At 38.4% G+C, this 21018-nt stretch overlaps 1 protein-coding gene across 1 annotated transcript; it reads right to left on the bottom strand.

Annotated features, from left to right (window-relative positions):
• Positions 1-3130: 3130 nt before the first annotated feature.
• LOC138894698 (uncharacterized) lies at positions 3131-20101 on the bottom strand. The gene is made up of 5 exons (XM_070179422.1): positions 19204-20101; positions 18587-18659; positions 17668-18478; positions 3731-3933; positions 3131-3194 (listed from the first exon to the last, which is right to left on the bottom strand). The coding sequence occupies exons 1-5, from the start codon at positions 20099-20101 to the stop codon at positions 3131-3133; spliced, it is 2049 nt and encodes a 682-aa protein (XP_070035523.1).
• Between the last annotated feature and the right edge of the window lie 917 nt (positions 20102-21018).

Here is a 21018-nt window from a genome sequence, read left to right as displayed (position 1 = left end):
TACAGAGACTTAGATCAATTGTTAGCTAAGCAAACTAAAATCAATTAATTGTCCAAGATATATAAGAATGATATTTTTCTATTAATCTACTATTGCAGAAACTAAACAAGTAACAACTAATTTATCAAGAATGCAAATGTGTATGATGAGATTTTAATTCAGAGGAGGTGAAAATTCCAGGGTTGTGGTTGGTTTATCAATCCTATTCAGTTCAATAATCACACTCGTAAATCCAGATTATCTATGGTTGCTAATTAACCGGATCGTTTATATGAATAGGATGTTCCCAGAATACTACTCGCCTGTCTATAATATATCAATCCTATATTCCTATGGTATTGAGTCTATCATGAATGAATATGATACGGTATTCAATTAAGCAAGACTGTTAGGTATATTCCAATCCAAACCGCGAAATTGTCCCCCGATCCACGGGTTCAGAAACAAGCTCGCTCTAAATCTACTCTAATCAAAACATGGCTTTCCCAAGCATAGAATAGATAGTAGGGTGAATTGGTAGCTACAACAATTCACAAGTTAAAGCTAGAATTAAAGAAACAACCGCAAGATGATAATCCGAATTAACGAAGATGTAATTAATAAACGTTAATAATCATGTCAACTACAACCCTAGAACTAGAGTTCTTAGCCACTCATGTTCGTAGTAACAATTTTTCAAGTATTTTGCATAAATAAATTACAAAGAAAAGATAAATGAATGAAGAACTCGATGATTTTCTCCTCCAAAAGTTATTCCACGTGATGTTCTTGCCTCCGGTCGCAAAAACTCCTCTAAAGTGGTGTTTAATGACTATTTATATGTGTAGGAAAAAAGTCTAAATGAAATAACCAGGTCCAAAACCAAAAAGGAGACAAAATACATTTAAGTGTGCGGCGCGAGGCAAAATGCGAGCTTCATCTCGGTGTAGCCCGTGCGACGCAAGCTCTGTCACGCACTTTAATCCTCACCACGCTTGCTCTAACGCGAGCAAAGAAGCTTGCTACGCCTGCCGCTACTTCGATTCAATTTTGTTGCCTAACATTTCCAATTCACGTTTTTGTTTCTTTTTTCAATTGTTCTTTTCGTCTTCTTTTGATTTGACTCTTTTGTATTCCTTTGTAATGTTAAAATTTAATCCTTATATATCCACTAATTAAATAATCATAACTCCATTCTTGTAGTGTATAAAATACACATAAAATCTCTACTTTGCTCCCAATTTCGTCATCAACGTACATACACATAAAATAAACTCAACTAAGCACAAATATAGTATAGTTTAGCATTAAAGCCCCAAAATGTAAGGTAAGTAATACACTAAAAATATGGAATTAAAGCAAAATATCACTACCCCATACTTAAACGTTGCTCGTCCTCGAGCAATCAAACTACATTTTATATAGACACGACCTTTTGAAACAATTCTCCTAACTCATCACACCAAGAATCTTTAAAATAGACTAAGCACAAGGGTGTAACATCTTCACCTCAAGATTTGACTCACAAGTACCATGCATTATTCACTACTCACTCACTTACTCTAACATAGAGGTAAATGACATTATTACCTTTCCTTCATGAATCAAGTGCCCTCACACAACAAAAGAGAGTAGTTCCACACACATTAAAATTTAAGAACAATTATTAATTCAAGATAGGAAGAATTCACTCACTCTTAGAAATAACATTCATATGCCACAAAGAAGCACCATAGGCTTGCCCGTAGTGTACCACTCTACTAATCGAGCTCATTTAGTCTAGGATCAAGTATGGCTTTAATTGTTTGTAATGTAGGTTGCTGGTCGGGTAGGATATATTTGGCTATAAGAGTGACTACACCTCCCTAAGCACTTTAATACATATACTTTAACATTCAAACCCCATACTTATGTCAAACCAAACTCCACCTTCACATCTATGTATATTACTTCATACTTCTTTTAAGCACAATTACATCAAGAGTCACCAATATCAAGGAATATTTTTCACATCAATACAACTATATTTTTTTTTCTTTCTTTTTCAATTCACGTGGCTCTTAGTTTTTCAAAACAGTGCACCTCTCTCCTTATTTCATTAGTTCCACTCAAAAGCCAAACCAACCACCCCACACTTTAACTTTTACAAAGTTCACTACAATTCAAGTGCTCATGAGAGGTTAAAATGTTCAAATAGATGGTTAATTCAAACAAATGGGTAAGTCTTGTAATGTGGTTGCCAAAGAAACAGGATTACAGGCTCAAAGGACTTAACTACGATACATAAAAATTAGGCAGGTAAACTATATATATATATATATATATATATATATATCTGGCTCAACAAAGAAATGCCTATATCACTTCCAAGACTGAACAAAAATACTATTTCGCTTTGCAAACACACGGGGCAAGTTATAGACATCAAATGCAATGCACAGAATAATACACAAACCTCACACACACCTGACACGTAACTCACTCAGGATCGGACTCATCAAGACACTCTAGTCAAAGCAGTTAAGCAAATTTTAGATCATACAATTTAAGGTACTTATACAAGAGTCAAAAATTGAGCCTAAGCGTCACAACCAAAGTACTCACTATTCTCAAGGCATAACAAAGTCAAGAGATATTGCTTCAATTCAATTCATCTCACAATGGCTCCTACTCCTAAAAAAATAAAACTAACTACACCCGGTTCAAACAAAACCCTTGGAAAAGAAACGCGACACAAAGAAAAAACTAAGGGGGAATTACTACACTACAAACAAAGAAAATGTTTTTGTCCTTTTTCCTTAGACCTAAATCCCTCAAGAAAACTGTCTAGGAGATCCATCGTCGGGAAAAGTCCAATTTTTCTACTTGTTTTCTTTCAATTTTTTTCATAGCTAATAAAATACTAAAACACTACACAACTACGAAAACAAAAATAAGAAGTTAACATTTTTCTAACTTCCTACCACTAATTATCTAGAGAATTCTCCCACCCTACATTTAAAAGAGTGCAGCATCCCCAATGCGCAAATAAATCAAAAAAATAAAGAGGGTGGACAAGAAACTCTATGAAAGGCCAAAGGCCGAAGCAATAGCGGCTTACGGGGTACTCAGATTTCCCCCAAGCATGGTCCTTTGTGCGGGCACCCCATACTTAGTTCTCACCTTCTAACTCGATTTTCACACTTCCAATGGCTTTGCCTCTTATGCTTATAATCCTGCAAAACATAAACAAACACTACAACAATAATAAGATAAAAAATATAAATAAAATAAAGCAGCAAAGATGGGTTGCCTCCCAACAAGCGTCTGATTTAACGTCGCGGATTTAACATCGTGGCACGACACAGAATCTCGTCTAATCATTGGCAAGTAACACCTTCGACTTCTGACGATCAAAGTCACCTCCATAATAGTGCTTTACTCTTTGTCCGTTCACTAAGAATGTTCTCTCGCCACCTAAGACGCGTAGCTCAATTGCACCATGTGGAGTGACTCTCACTACCTCAAACGGGCCTGACCATCTCGATTTGAACTTCCCTAGAAATAGTCTTAACCTCGAATTGAACAAGAGAACCAATTGGCCCGGTTCGAACTCGCGATGGTGGATATGCTTATCATGCTAGCGCTTGGTATTTTCTTTATATAACTTGCCATTCTCATACGCATGCAAGAAAAACTCATCAAGCTCGTTCAATTGCATCACCTGCTTTCTACCCACTAATTATGCATCAAAGTTCAGCTTCTTTATCACCCAATAGGCCTTGTGCTCAAGTTCCACCGGTAAATGGCATGCCTTCCCATAACTAGCTTGTAAGGGGAGGTTTCGATTTGAGTTTTGTAGGCAGTCCAGTATGCCCATAAAGCATCATCAAGCTTTGCAGCCCAATCTTTCCTTCTTGCACTAACCGTCTTCTCCAGGATCTGCTTTATCTCTCTATTTGAGACTTCAACTTGCTGTGATGACCCAAAAGATCATATTTAAATTTGATAAGTAATTCTATGTTCTAAGACCTCGAAAAGCACTATTTATCATTCCTCGACTTGCATGCGCAGTCCGTATAAGTTTTCGGAAAATGTTTATGTGAAAAATGGATTAAAATATGAAATAGAGCCTTAAAACTCAACTGAGTTGACTTTGGTCAATATTTTGAGTAAACAGACCCGGATCGGTGTTTTGACAGTTCCAATAGGTCCGTATTGTGATTTGAGACTTGGGCGTATGCCCGGAATTTAATTTGGAGGTCCCTAGCTCAAGTTATGACCATTTAACAGAAACTAGAAATTTAAAGGCTAAAGAATTCCAGGTTTGACCACGGAGTTGACTTTTTGATATCGGGGCCGGAATCCAATTCTGGAAATTGAAATAACTCCATTATGTCATTTATGACTTGTTTGCCAAATTTGAAATCATTCCGGATTCATTTAACATGTTTCGGCACGACATTTGCAAATTGAAAAGTTTAAAACTCAAAGTTCGAATCGAGGTGTGAATTGTAATTTTTAGCATTGTGATTTGAGGTCTCGACTAAGTTCATATGATATTTTAGAACTTGTTGTTATAATTGGTTGAGGTCCCGGGGGGCTCGGGTGGATTTCGGATGGTTACAGGTTCAAAATTTGGACTTAAGGAAAAATCTGAAATTTTGGCCTTCTGGTGTAATCGCACCTACGGTCAATTTTCCGCAGAAGCGGAAATGCTGGATAGAACACATAAAATCGGGTTTTAGCCATTTTTACTCAATGTATTGAGTTTTGAGTCTCGGATTTTGGCGATTCCAAAGCGATTTTTCACAACTTTGAATTGGGTCAGTGTTCTATAACCAAAAGTGATTATATTTCATAAATCTATGTCTATATTCATCATTTATTTCGGATTTAGATGGAAGAAATTGGAATTTTTTTAAAACTTTCCAAAAATAAAAATTTATGATTTGAAGATGCACTTGACATCAGAATGAGATAATTTTTGTATGGTTAGACTCATATCGGAATGGGTGTTCGGATTTCGTAACTTTTTCCGAGATTCGAGACGTGGGCCCCACTGTCAATTTTTAAAGTGAATTTCAGATTTTATACGGAAAATTAATAAATTCATATGGAATTAATTCCTGTGATTCGTATTGAGTATATCGAATTGTTTGTGAATAGATTTGAAGCTTTTGGAGACAAATTTAAAAGGAAAAGCTGTGGTCGACTAATTTATTGAAATTGCAAAGTGACGTAAGTGTCGTAGCTAACCTTGACTTGAGGGAATAGAACCCCTGAATTATTTGACTATGTGAATTTCATGTGCAACGATGTATAGGCAAGGTGACGAGTGCCTATACTTTGTCAATTTAATTGGTTGCTTAATTATTTAAACATCTTAAATTGTTTTAAGATACGAATTGATTGTTATAATAATTGTTTCTCTCCTATTCTTTGTCAAATATTAATTCTTTAATTCTTGCAATAATTGTTACATGTTTATTTGATTTATGTGTTTTAATTGCTACTTGACATTTTGCGTATTAAATATTAAACTGCCTATGTTCTCCTTGATTTCCATAATAAATTGTTATTTGTCATTATTTGTTTCATAAATAAATCATAATTATTGTATGCTTGTTGTCTTATAATTTCATATTAATGCATTTATTGGGGCAATTTCTTTTATAAGAATTGGTAAATGAATATATTGGAGGAGCGGGTTGCACACCGCAACAGAATTGATTGAAATGAACATATTAGGGGTTCGGGTTGCACGCCGCAACAGACTTATTAAAAGTCCATATTGGAGGATCGGGTTGCACGCCGTAACAGACTTATTAAAAGTCCATATTGGGGGATCGGGTTGCACGCCGCAACAGACCTATTAAAAGTCCATATTGGGGGATCGGGTTGCACGCCGCAACAGACTTATTAAAAGTCCATATTGGGGGATCGGGTTGCACGCCGCAACAGACTTATTAAAAAGTCCATATTGGGGAATCGGTTTGCACACCGCAACACACTTATTAAAAGTCCATATTAGGGGATCGGGTTGCACACCGCAACTAACTTGTTTAAAAGTCCATATTGGGGGATCGGGTTGCTCGCCGCAACAGACTTAAAAAGTCCATATTGGGGGATCGGATTGCACGCCACAACAGACTTATTTAAAAGTCTATATTGGGGGATCAGATTGCATGCCGCAACAGACTTATTAAAAAGTCCATATTGGGGGATTGCACGCCGCAATAAACTTATTTAATAATCTATATATATACTTGATTAAAATAAATATATTGGAGTGTTGAAAATGAATATATTGTGGGAACGGGTTGCACGCTGCAACAAAAATTAGTTGAAATAATAATATGTTATGACTGCCGAATTGGCTTTCACTGTTAAAAATGAGTTACCTAATTTATTTATATTATTGTTGTTATTACTATTATTGCGTACAGGTTATTGTAAGTGACCTGTCTTAGCCTCGTAGCTACTTCGTCGAGGTTAGGCTCGGCACTTACCAGTACATGGGGTCGGTTGTACTGATACTACACTCTGAACTTCTTGTGCAGATTTCGGAGTTGGTCCCTGCGATGTACCATAGACTTGCTCGGATTTCAGCTATCCATAGGAGACTTGACGTATAACTGCAAGGCATCCGCAGTTCTTAAGTCCCCATCTACTTTACTTTAGTTGTGTGTTTGTTTTCAGACAACTTTATTTTATTCAGACCTTTATTTGTATTATTCTAGAAGCTCATGCACTTGTGATACTAATTCTGGGATGGTATTTAGACACCGTTATTTTTATGGATTATTCACTACATTTCGAACTTTTCTTCCGCATTTGGTTCTTTGTTATTAATAAAATTAAAAATTATTTTAAAATGGATAATATTATTCTAACCTTGGCTTGCCTAGCAAGTGAAATGTTAGGCGCCATCATGGTCCGAAGGTAGGAATTTCGGGTCGTGACAGTTGGTGTCAGAGCACTATGTTACATAGGTCTCACGAGTCACGAGCAAGCTTAGTAGAGTCTGAAGGATCGGTACAGAGACGTCTGTACTTATCTCTCAGTGGCTATGAAGCTTAGGAACAATATCACTTTTTTCATTCCTTATCGTGCGGCATTGATTTAGCTTGAAACATATATCTCGTATTCCTTTGTACCCACAAGTGTATGACATTGCGCACTCGGTATCAGTTGTGCGTCGACGGTTCGTGATGCCGCAGATGGACTACGAGGGAGCCAGAGATGCTCAAACATTGCCTCAATGTGTGGTTCCGACTGAAGATGTGGACGCATTGAGAGACCACCCAGTGAATCATGTGGGGGGTGCAATGGACCTTGGCATCTGGTTGATTTATACGAGCTGTGAAGATTAATATTATGGATCATCGGACGTGGTGAACTATGACTTCGCACCGAGTGGGGGAAGTCCACTATCAATGGATGTATTGCGGGGTCATGTGTTATATTAGTTTTGGCCTAAAATGTATATATGTGGTACTGAAAGGTTCCCCATAATTTAACACATGTTTAAGGCCTGGGATTTTGTAGAAGATAAGGTTGGGACTTGCGGTATGTCTACCTACTTTAATAATCCTATACTTCAGTACCAAAGGAGTTAGAGAAAAAACTTTAAATTTAGAGAAGGTCTACTCAGCGTGGACGTCATAGTTGCGGATTTTGGGGTGCTTCGGAGGAAGTACATTGGTTGACGAGATTCTGGACTATGTGGTTCGTGCCAAGATTTGTCTGTATGGAGCTCTACTTTTGTGATCGTGGTGTATAAATAGGGGTAAGGGTTACCTCTAAGAAGAATCGAAGAGTATGTTAAGAAATGGGTCAGCCCAACAGTGTTGAGTCAGCATAACAAAAGAAGAAATTGGCCTTGGGAGAGATAATTCTCCACAGGTGTCCGTGGCAAGCCTATGAAGAGGGGCAGACCAGCCAATGAAACACCGCCCACTTGGCTTAGTTCTCAGAAATTCTTTTGAAAAAGTTTGTTCCCGAATTCTCCGTAATGCATGGCGCATATGGTTCGAACGGTTGCGTCAAGTCACCATGACGATGTCAGAATATGCCATCAGGTTCAATAAGTTAGCCCGTCATATTCCTACTTTGCTTCCTATATCCAGGGAGCGAGTCCACAAACTCATTAAAGGACTCAATTATGATCGTAAAATTTTGTACGACTTAGGAGCTACAGGCTGATACTTATTTTTCACTAGTGGTAGAAATTTCCAAGATATTAGAACGTGTTCGGGTGAGGAAAAAGGAAACTAAGGAGACCAAGACGTCTCGAGGTTTTGGGGGATTCCGTGGATTCTACTCTACAAGTATAAATCATTATGGCGGGGGCTCGGGCAGTCAGCCAGCCTAGTTCGCATATCGGATTACTCGTGGTGCTCCAGTAAATTCTTTTAATGCACCACCGACATGAGTTTACTGCAATGGTTATTCCAGTTATCTGGCACAGACTCAATATGAGCAGCCAAACCCGTAAAAGGGGTTGTTATGAATACGGTGATACTAGGCACATCATGAGAAATTTGTCCCTAACATGGGAGAGACATTTCATCAAAGCACTCAGGCTACGTGCCCCATTGCACTTACTACACCACCCACACGACCAGTTAGGGATGGAGGACAAGCGGGTAGAAGGCGTCCTAGAGGTGGAGACCCAGCCGTTGATATAATTGTTGTATGGTATGGCGGAGGTCATTACATCAGATGGTGTCGTTACAGGCACGACCTCAATTTAATATAAAGGAATAATTTCCTTAACTTGGTTCGGTTTTGAGTATCGAGACGAGTCCTCATATTATGCTTCACTTATGAGTGAGCTTCGTAATTCTATAATCTACTTATGTGTTTACTCGTGTTGGTAGGTTCTATGGAGATAACTACGCCTATCATTCTATGTTGGACTCTAATAAGAGCTGTGAGGCTAAATGTGGCTTTCTGGTACTCATTTCGGTAAGTTTTGATGTAATTTCCGGATAATCAATTACAAATTATTAATTATATGCCCTACCAGTATAGGGTTCATTATGTGTTGTGATTTGGTGTAACTGAAATTATTTGAAAGAAGAAAATGGAAATTTTTGATTGGCACGATGTGCATATTATTTGTGATTCGAAACTGAGGACGAGATCCTCACACTTTAACATAAATTGATATGTTTAAACCGGGCTACGAGCTGCAGTGGAAGTTATATAAGAATGCAATCCTTGTGAGGAAAATTCTTGTGTTTAAGTTCTCCCTTGTTAAAATAAAGTTGTACTATAGCAATAATAGGGAGTCATGCCTGTTAGGCCTAATTGAAAATTCTTGTATGAAATTCCCTGTGCATACTTGCCAAATTTGTATTGTAATTATTGAGTTTTAACCTATGATATAGGTGCCCGCCCAGGTGGCATTAAATGTGACTCGTTAATTCGGGTAAATAACTATGAGGTCTGGTTATCATCAGTTGAAGATTAGTGCATCTGATGTCCCTAAGACAGCTTTTCGGACTCGGTATGGGCATTACGAATTCCTAGTGATGTCATTTGGGTTTAAAAATGCCCCAGCAACATTTATGGATTTGATGAATCTAGTGTTCAAGCCTATTTGGATTCTTTTGTGGTTGTATTCATTGATGATATCTTGATTTACTCCATCAGTCGAGAGGAACATGAGTAGCATCTTTGGAGTGTGCTTCATACTTTGAAGAATAATCAGTTATATGCCAAATTTTCAAAATGTGAGTTTTGGTTAGACTCAGTTGCCTTTTCAGGGCATGTTGTATCGGCAGAAGGCATAAAGGTGGATCCTAAGAAGATAGAGGCTGTTCAAAATTGGCCTAGACCTACTTCAGTTACAGAGATCCAGAGTTTCCATGGTTTAGCAGGTTACTATCGTCGGTTTGTGGAAGGGTTTTCATCTATAGCAAGCCCATTGACCAGACTGACCCAGAAAGGTGTCCCATTCAGATGGTTAGACGAGTGTGAGTTGAGCTTTTAGAAGCTCAAGACCTCTTTGACTACGATGCCAGTGTTGGTATTACCCATAGGTTCAGGATCGTAGACGGTATATTGTGACGCATCTCACATTGGGCTTGGTGCAGTATTAATGCAGGATGGTATGGTGATTGCATATGTGTCACGGCAATTGAAAGTTCACGAGAAATATTATCCTGTTTATGACTTAGAATTGGCAGCCATTGTTCATGCGCTGAAGATTTGGAGGCATTATCTCTACGGTGTTTCATGTGAGGTATTTACTGATCATCGTAGCCTTCAGTATCTGTTCAAACAAAAAGATCTTAATTTGAGGCAGAGAAGATGGATGGAAATGTTGAAAGACTATGATGTCACCATTTTGAATCACCATGGAAAGGCCAATGTGGTGGCCGATGCTTTGAGTAGAAAGACTGTGAGTATGGGCAGTCTTGCGTATATTCTGGTCGGTGAGAGGCCGTTAGCTCCAGATGTTCAGACTTTGGCTAATCAGTTTGTGAGGTTAGATGTTTTAGAGCCCAGTCGGGTTTTAGCTTGCACAGTCGCTCGGTCTTCTTTATATGAGTGCATCATAGGGCGGCAGTATGATGATCCTCATTTACTTGTCCTCAAGGATACAGTGAGGCACGGTGATGCCAAACAGGTTAATGTGAATGACCTGCCTTAGCCTCGTTACTACTTCGTCGAGGTTAGGCTTGGCACTTACTAGTACATGGGGTCGGTTGTACTGATACTACACTCTGCACTTCTTGTGCAGATTTCGGAGTTGGTCCCAGTGGCGTACCATAGACTTGCTCGGATTTTAGCTACCCATAGGAGACTTGAGCTATAACTGCACGGGGTCCGTAGTTCTGAAGTCCCCATCTACTTTACTTTAGTTGTGTGTTTGGTTTCAGACAGCTTTATTTTATTCAGACCTTTATTTCTATTATTCTAAAAGCTCAAGCACTTGTGACACCAATTCTGGGATGGTATTTAGACACCGTTATTTTTATGGATTATTCACTACATTTCGGACTTTACTTCCGTATTTGGCTCTTTGTTATTAATAAATTTAAAAGTTGTTTTAAAATGGATAATATTATTCTAACGTTGGCTTGCCTAACAAGTGAAATATTAGGCGCCATCACGGTCCGAAGGTGGGAATTTCGGGTCGTGACAACGCCCTCTACCCGTTGATATAATCGCTATGATTTGACGTGAATGTTACTTGTATATTTATGTGAATTCCGTGAGTTTGATGGCTTGATATTTCTTGGAATTTAATTTTATTATGGATTTTTCCTCTGCAAATAATAAATTAAATGAGCTTAAGAAGAGGTGTTTATATAATTATTGAGAATTTGGATTAATGAAGGTGTTGCCCTATGCTGAGTAATTTCTATCTCTGTTGATTGTTTTTGAGGTCTTATACACATTTTGTGGAGCCTTCGGCTATTTGTTGTGAAATTAATTGATTTGTTATATCTTTGGAATTGGTTGTGGCCATTGGGCAAATTGTGTTATGAATTGATTTTTGTTATGTTGTCTTGATAATATTCTGTGTAAATTGTTGAGTTATTATTTTGAGGATATAAGGGTGACATTTCACTGTTGATATGATGTGGGTATAAGGGTGGCATTTCACTGTTGTTATGTGTGTTGGGATATTGTCTGGGCGGAGCGATAAGGGTGGCTATAGGAGAGATAAGGGTGGCTATAGGAGCGATAAGGGTGGATATTGATATTGTCAGGGCGGAGGGATAATGGAGGCTATTATAGAAGTGATAAGGGTGGCTATAGGAGAGATAAGGGTGGCTATTGCCAGGGATGATATGTGATGATGTGGAGTGGTTGCATTGGTGATTTTATGTGATGTTGTGATTTTCCTTGTATTTATTTTTATACCTTGTGCAATTTGTCTTGTTATTGGTAAATTGATAATAGTCTAATTTATGATTGAAATTGGGAGCCTGTGTCTACTGCCAGGCGGATTATGAAAAGAAATGTGGGTACGAGGTGCCGTGAGTAAATAATGATGATATTGGCACGTCAATTGTCCGTGCAGTTGAGATATGAAACGTGGGCACGAAGTGCCGGGGAAAATATGATGATTTTATTATTTGCATGTGAATTGTCCGTGCAGATGTGATATGAAAAATGGGCACGAGGTGCCGAGGAAATATGATGATTTAATTATGGGCACGAAATGCCGTGAAAATATGAGAAGGGACGAGACCCGTATTTTTATGATTATGAAATGAGGTGTCACATGGTGACTTTTAATTGAAAGAATTATATTCAAAATATTTATTTGGAAGAATTTTTATTGAAAAAGTAGTATTTGAAGGAATTGTATGTGAAAGATATTTATTTGAGGAAATTATATTTGAAAAATATTTATTGAAAGAATTATATTTGAAAGATATTTATTTGAGGAAATTATATTTGAAAGAGAGTTATTTGGAAGAATTACATGTGAAAGATATTTATTTGAAGAACTTGATTTAATTGGGTGTACTTGTATTTATTATTTGTTGAGCAATATTAATAGTGTTCTTGTTGACATGTCGGGCATATCACTGGTTGATTTGTGTTGCCCTTATTGTTATTTGTTTCCTATTATTTTGTATACTATATTGCACAGGTTATTAGATTAGTGAGTGTCTTGACTGTACCTCGTTTCTACTCCACTGAGGTTAGTCTTGATACTTATTGGGTACCGACTGTGGTGTACTCATACTACACTTCTGCACATTTTTGTGCAGAGCCAGGTATTGGAGATATCGGACTTGGACAGAGTTAGAGTGGGATCACAAGGATTCGAGGTAGAGCTGCTTGGTCGTCGAAGTTCCTTGGAGTCTTTCCCTTTTATTATACTGTTATTTATTATTCAAACAATATTGAGTATTCGATCCTCGAGACCATTTCATGTATTCAGTTAGAGTTCATGACTCAGTATTACCAGTCTTGGGAGGTTGTTATATTTGTAATTATTTCCGTTGTTGGAAAAACAAAATGGCTTGAATTGTTATAAAATTGGCTTACCTAGTCTTAGAGACTAAGTGCCATCACGACGCATGTAGCAGGATTTTGGGTCATGACAAGTTGAAGATGGAGTTCTATAAATGCAGGGTCGTATTTGTGTTCCTAATGTTGACAGGCTTCGTGAATTAATCCTTGAAGAGGCGCACAGTTCCAGGTATTCTATTCATCCAGGTACCGCCAAAATGTAACAAGATTTGCGGCAACATTACTGGTGGAGGAGAATGAAAAAGGATATAGTTGCATATGTAGCTCGGTGTCTGAATTGTCAACAAGTTAAGTACAAACATCAGAGACCTGGTGGTTTGCTTCAGAAGTTAGAAATTCCTGAGTGGAAATGGGAGCGTATCACTATGGATTTTGTTGTTGGACTCCCACGGACTCAGAGAAAATTTGACGCAGATTGAGTCATTGTAGACAGGTTGACCAAGTCAGCACATTTCATTCCAATTGCAATTACCTATTCTTCAGAGAGGTTAACTGAAATTTACATTCGTGAGATTATCCGCCTTCACGGTGTGCCCGTGTCTATTATTTCAGATCGAGGTACGCAGTTTACCTCACACTTCTGGAGGGTTGTACAACATGAATTAGGCACGCGGGTTGAGTTGAGTACAATATTTCATCCACAGACAGGTGGACAGTTAGAGCATACTATTTAGATATTGGAAGATATGCTTCGCGTTTGTGTTATAGACTTTGGAGGTACTTGGGATCAATTTTTGCCACTTGCTGAGTTTGCTTATAATAATAGCTACCAGTCGAACATTCAAATGGCTCCATATGAGGCATTATACGGAAGACGATGTCATTCGACAGTTGGCTAGTTTGAACCGGGTAAGGCTCGGTTGTTAGGTACCGATTTGGTACAGGATGCCTTGGATAAGGTAAATATTATTCAGGAACGACTTCGCACAGCTCAGTCTAGGCAAAAAATTTATGCCGACCGTAAAGTTTGTGATATTGCATTAATGGTTGGAGAGAGAATATTGCTCCGGATTTCACCTATGAAAGATGTAATGAGGTTTGGAAAGAAGGGCAAGTTGAGCCCTAGGTATATTGGACCCTTTGAAATTCTTGAAAGGGTGGGTGAAGTAGCCTACAGGCTTGTATTACCACCTAGTTTATCAGCGGTTCATTCGGTGTTCCATGTGTCTATGCTCCAGAAATATTATGGTGATCCATTCCATGTGTTAGATTTCAGCTCAGTCCAATTGGATAAAGATTTGACTTATGAGGAGGAGCCGGTAGCTATTTTAGCCCAACATGTCCGACAGTTAAGGTCTAAGAGTTACCCTTCAGTTCCGGTGCAATGGAGAGGTCAGCCGGTAGAAGCATCTACCTGGGAGTCCGAGTCAGACATGCAGAGTAAATATCCACATCTTTTTACCAGCTCAGATACTTTTTCTAATTCCGTTCGAGGACGAACGTTTGTTTTAGAGGTGGAGAATGTGATGACCTAAAAGTTCATCTTTAAATTTAATAAGTAATTCTGTGTTCAAACACCTCAAAAAGCACTAATTATAATTTCTCGACTTGCGTGCGCAGTACGTATAATTTTCCGGAAAGTTTTTATGTGAAAAATGGATTAAAATGTGAAATAGAGCCTTAAAACTCAACTGAGTTGACTTTGGTCAACATTTTGAGCAAACAGACCCGGATCAGTGTTTTGACAGTTCCGGTAGGTCCGTATTGTAATTTGGGACTTGGGCGTATGCCCGGAATTTAATTTGGAGGTTCCTAGCTCAAGTTATGACCATATAACGAAAACTAGAAATTTAAAGGCTAAAGATTTCCAGGTTTGACCACGGAGTTGACTCTTTGATATCGGGGTCGGAATCCGATTCTGGAAATTGGAATAGCTCTGTTATGTCATTTATGACTTGTGTGCCAAATTTGAAGTCATTCAGGATTCATTTAACATGTTTCGGCATGACATTTGCAAATTGAAATGTTTAAAACTCAAAGTTCGAATCGAGGTATGAATTGTAATTTTAGCGTTGTTTGATGTGATTTGAGGTCTCGACTAAGTTCATATGATGTTTTAGAACTTGTTGGTATAATTGATTGAGGTCCCGGGGGGCTCGGGTGGATTCCGGATGGTTAATGGATCAAAATTTGGACTTAAGGAAAAATTTGAAATTTTGGCCTTCTGGTGTAATCGCACCTGCGGTCAATTTTCCGCAAAAGAGGAAATGCTGAACAGAACACATAAAATCGGGATTTTGCCATTTTTACTCATTTTTTGAGTTTTGAGTCTCGAATTTTGGCGATTCCAAAGCGATTTTTCACGACTTTGAATTGGGTAAGTGTTCTATAACCAAAAGTGATTATAATTCATAAATCCATGTCTATATTCATCATTTAGATGAAAGAAATTGGAATTTTTGTAAAACTTTCCAAAAATAAAAATTTATGATTTAAAGATCCATTTGACATCGGAATTGGATAATGTTTGTATGGTTGGACTCGTATCGGAATGAGTATTCGAATTTTGTAAGTTTTTCCGAGATTTGAAATGTGGGCCCCACTGTCAATTTTTAAAGTGAATTTCGGATTTTATCCGGAAAATTAGTAAATTCATATGGAATTAATTCCTATGATTCGTATTGATTATATCGAATTGTTTGTGAATAGATTTGAAGTTTTTGGAGACAAATTTAAAAGGAAAAGTTGTGGTCGAGTAATTTATTGAAATTGCAAAGCGAGGTAAGTGTCGTGGTTAGCCTTGACTTGAGGGAATAGAACCCCTGAATTATTTGACTATGTGAATTTCATGTGCAACGATTTATAGGCAAGGTGACGAGCACCTATACTTTGTCAATTTAATTGCTTGCTTAATTATTTAAACATATTAAATTGTTTTAAGACACGAATTAATTGTTATAATAATTATTTCTCTCTTATTCTTTGTCAAATATTAATTCTTTAATTCTTGCAATAATTGTTACATGTTTATTTTATTTATGTGTTTTAATTGCTACTTGACATTTAGCATATTAAATAATAAACTGCCTATGTTCTCCTTGATTTCCATAATAAATTGTTATTTGTCATTGTTTGTTTCATAATTTAATCAAAATTATTGTATGCTTATTGTCTTATAATTTCATATTAATTGTTGTATTTATTGGGGCAATTTCTTTTATAAGAATTGGTAAATCAATATATTGGAGGAGCGGGTTGCATGCCGCAACAGAATTGATTTAAATGAACATATTGGGGGATCGGGTTGTACGCCGCAACAGACTTATTAAAAGTCCATATTGGGGGATCGGGTTGCACGCCGCAACAGACTTAGTAAAAGTCCATATTGGGGGATCGTGTTGCACGTCGCAACAGACTTATTAAAAGTCCATATTGGAGGATCGAGTTGCACGACGCAACAGACTTGTTTAAAAGTCCATATTGGGGGATCGGGTTTCTCGCCGCAACAGACTTATTAAAAAGTCTATATTGGGGGATCAGATTGCACACCACAACACACTTATTAAAAAGTCTATATTGGGGGATCGGATTGCACGCCGCATTAGACTTATTTAAAAGTCTATATATATACTTGATTAAAATAAATATATTGGAGAGCTGAAAATGAATATATTGTGGGAACAGGTTGCACGCTGCAACGGAAAGTGGTTGAAATAATAATTGGTTATGACTGCCGAATTGGCTTCCATTGTTAAAAATGAGTTACCTAATTTATTTATATTATTGTTGTTATTACTATTATTGCGTACATGTTATTATAAGTGACATGCCTTAGCCTCGTCACTACTTCGTCGAGGTTAGGCTCAGCACTTACCAGTACATGGGGTCGGTTGTACTGATACTACACTTTGCACTTCTTGTACAGATTTCGGAGTTGGTCCCAGTGGCGTACCATAGACTTGCTCGGATTTCAGCTACCCATAGGAGACTTGAGGTATAATTGCACGGGGTCCGCAGTTCTGAAGTCCCCATCTACTTTACTTTAGCTGTGTATTTATTTTCAGACAGCTTTATTTTATTCAGACCTTTATTTGTATTATTCTAGAAGCTCGTGCACTTGTGATACCATTTCCGGGATGGTATTTAGACACCGTTATTTTTATGAATTATTCACTACATTTCGGACTTTTCTTCCGCATTTGGTTCTTTGTTATTAATAAATTTAAAAATTATTTTAAAATGGATAATATTATTCTAACGTTGAAATGTTAGGCGCCATCACGGTCTGAAGGTGGAAATTTCGGGTCGTGACACTTGCCCACTAGTCTGAGGATGGTAAGCGGTTGCAACCTCATATTTGAGCCCATATGGTTATAAGACATTGTCCAAGAGCTTGTTACAGAAATGGGTGCCCCCATCACTAATCATCACTCTCGGAGTGAGTGCCGAACCTTGTAAAGATATGCTTTTTCACAACGTTGACGACAACCTTGGCATCATTGGTAGGAAGAGCAATGGCCTCCACCCACTTCGACACATAGTCAACGGCCACCAAAATGTGCTTACACCCACTGGACAAGGGAAACGGACCCATAAAATCAATTCCCCACACATCAAAAATTTAACCTCCATAATACCGTGCAATGGAATCTCATGCCTTTTTGTGATTGTTGCTTTTCACTGGCACCTATCACACCTTCTCACGAACTCATGGGCGTCTTTAAACACCCTAGGCTAATAAAAACCCGATTGCAACACCTTAGTTGCCATTTTGTCTCCCGCATAATGACCACCATAAGGCGAGGCATGACAGTCATGTAAGATAGCATTTATTTCATATTCGGGCACACATCTTCTCATTAATTGATCGGTACAAGATTTGAACAGAAATGGCTCATCCCACACATATGACCTCACATCCCGCAAGAACTTCTTTTTAGCATATGGTTCAAGATCAGGAGGCATCTCTCCACTTGCCAGATAGTTCACAAAATCTGCATACCATGGCACCTCCCCAGCAGTAATGGCCAATAATTGCTCATCTGGGAATGTTTCCTTGATGACTCTCTCAGCTACATGATTCCGAGTTTCTAACCTGGATAAATGATCAGCTACTTGATTCTCTGATCCTTTTTGGTCTCGGATCTCCAAATCAAATTCCTTCAAGAGTAAAACCCAACGGATTAGCCTTGGTTTAGCATATTTCTTTTCGAACAAATACCTGATGGCTGCATGGTCTGTGTAGACGATGACTTTGGTGCCAACCAAATAGGCCCAAAATTTATCGAACGCCCACACTACAACAAGCAACTCCTTTTCTATCACAGTATAATTTATTTGAGCAGGAGTAACAGTCTTGCTTGCGTAGTAAATGAAGTTAAAACTTTTGCTCCTCCTCTGGCCCAACACGGCCCCAATTGCACCATCACTAGCGTCACACATCAGCTCAAATGGGTCTTTCCGGTCAGGAGTCACTATGATTGGTGCACTTACTAACTTCTTTTTCAGCTCCTCAAATGCTTTCAGACAAGCATCGTCAAACTTGAATGACACATCCTTCTCTAACAACCTGCACAAAAGAGAAGAAATTTTTGAGAAATCCTATATAAATCGACGATAAAAACCTGCATGTTCCTGAAAACTCCTAACTCCTTTCACCAAAATTGGTGGTGGCAACTTTTCAATTGCTTCCACCTTAGATTTGTCAACTTCCAGTCCATCTTTGGACACCTTGTGCCCCAACACTATACCTTCACATACCATAAAATGGCACTTTTTCCAATTCAGTACCAGATTAGTCTCTCACACCTGGAAAGCACTTTAGCAAGATTGGTCAAGCATTCATCAAAATAAGGACCAAACACAGAAAAAATCATCCACAAAAACCTCCTCAAACCGTTCCACCATATCGGTGAAAATAACTATCATACACCTTTGAAAAGTCGCAGGTGCATTATACAACCCGAATGACATTCTCTTAAATGCATAAGTGCCATAAGAGCATGTAAAAGTGGTATTTTCTTGATCTTCCGGGGCAATAGCAATCTGATTATACCCTGAATAGCCATCAAGGAAACAATAGTATTCCTGTCCGGCTAACCTGTCAAGCATATGTTCAATGAAGGGGAGGGGGAAGTGATCTTTTCGTGTAGCATTATTCAACTTCCTATAATCTATGCATATTCGCCAACCAGTTATAGTCCTAGTTGGGATTAATTCATTTTGTTCGTTCACTACAACAGTCATACCCCCCCCCCCCTTTAGGTACACATTGAACAGGGCTTACCCACTTACTATCGGAGATGGGAAATACTATACATATGACAAGCCACTTAATCACTTCTTTTCTTATCACCTCTTTCATTATTGGATTTAGGCGGCGTTGATGTTCCACGCTAGGCTTGTGTCCCTCCTCCATGAGTATTTTGTGCATGCAGAATGCAGGACTAATACCCTTTATGTCAGACATTGTCCAACCAATGGCATGCTTGTGCTCCCTCATTACACCTAAGATCTTTTCTTCCTGAAATTTAGATAAATAAGAAGAAACAATCACAGGTAAAGTCTTAGAACTACCCAAATATACATAATGAAGATGAGATGGTAAGGGTTTAAGTTCCAGTTTTGGAGCCTCCTCAACTGAGGGTCTAGGGGGCAGGCCTATTGTCCTATCCAGAGGCTCAAACTGGGATCTTTCTCTTATGTATTCACAAAATGCATCCAAAATTTGCAACATCTCCTCAACCTCTTCTTCCAGTTCTAAGTGATTGAACAACATCAATGCCTTTTCTAGTGCATCTTCTTTAAATCCACTTGTCTCTACTGCTGGTTCATTTATCTTCATCATAGAAATTATGGCCAGGTCCTCGTAATGAAGAGGCAACGGAATGGCTCGATAAACATTGAAGACCCCTTCTTCATTGTCAACCCTCAGGATCATCTTACCTTCTCGGACTTTGATAATGGCATCTCTAGTGGCCAAAAGAGTTCGTCCCAAGATGATAAGAACTAACTCATCAGCCTCGTAGTCCAGGATGATAAAATTTGCAGGGAAAATAAACTTCCCAATCTGCAGCAAGACGTCCTCAATTACCCCCTCAGGATAAACATAAGATATGTCAGCTAACTGTAGAAGCACCGTGGTGGGTCTCAGAGCTCCTAATCCCAATTGTTTGAACACTGACAACGGCATCAGATTGATACTTGAACCCAAATCACACAAGGCTCTACCCACATCAATTTCACCAATCCTCACGGGGATGGTAAAACTACCTGGATCCTTAAGCTTTTGTGGAAGCTTATGTTAAATCCTGGAAGTGCACTCCTCAGTAAGTGCACCGGTCTCAAATTCAGTTAACCTCCTCTTATTTGCCACTATATCCTTAATATATTTTGGGACCTCACGGAGCATGTCCACCAAAGGGATGTTCAAGTGTATCTGCTTCAGCATATCTAAAAATTTGTGAAACATGTGGTGATCATTCTTATTTCTCAGTCTTTGAGGAAAAGGAGGTGGCACCCTCTCTGATATTTGCTCAGACTCTCTTCTGTTTCTCTCATATACCTCTACAGGTTTTGGCACTCTTTCTTCTTCGAGCCCAGACTGCTTTTATTTTTTCTTAGCCACTTCTAATAACTCTCTCCCATTTCTCAACATCACTGAATTGACTTGAGAATTTTTCTCTATATCACTTGGGAGAGCTCTAACAGGTCTAATATTCTGATTGTTAGCAATTAACCCAAACCGCCTCTCTAGATTTCTGAACGATGTGCGCAATTGTTGATTCTCTTTCTGATTGTCTAGCACGAGCTTTTTCATCATGTCAGTCAAACTCTCTTCTGATTGTTGTGGAGGTTGAGGTGGATGATTATAATTTGCTTGAGACCTGAAGTTCTGATTTCCACCCCAAGAGAAGTTAGGATGATTCCTCCAGTTCAGATTGTATATGTTACCATATTGAGCATTTTGATTCATCGGCCCTCTAGCTTGTTGCCCCACGTAGTAGATAGATTCAGGATTCACGGGGCATATGTCACTTGTGTGACCTTCACTACATAACTCAGAGCAAGTAGACATTTGTTGCACATGCTGGATCTGTTGTGCTTGGT

This window comes from Nicotiana tomentosiformis, chromosome 6 (genome assembly GCF_000390325.3).
Source record: "Nicotiana tomentosiformis chromosome 6, ASM39032v3, whole genome shotgun sequence".
Taxonomy (NCBI): Eukaryota; Viridiplantae; Streptophyta; class Magnoliopsida; order Solanales; family Solanaceae; genus Nicotiana; species Nicotiana tomentosiformis.
The sequence above is the reverse complement of the archived record's forward strand: the minus strand, read 5'-3'. Positions and strand labels throughout refer to the sequence as shown.

Bases quoted from the DNA above. Each gene is read 5' to 3' on its own strand.
- LOC138894698 (XM_070179422.1), bottom strand. From the start codon at position 20,101: ATGCCGTTGTCAGTGTTCAAACAATTGGGATTAGGAGCTCTGAGACCC. The intron at 3,934-17,667 runs GTGTTGCAATCG...GGGTCATCACAG, and splicing joins GAGACAAAATGGCAACTAAG to CAAGTTGAAGTCTCAAATAG. The intron at 3,195-3,730 runs GTGATAAAGAAG...TATGTTTTGCAG, and splicing joins TTGAGCACAAGGCCTATTGG to GATTATAAGCATAAGAGGCA.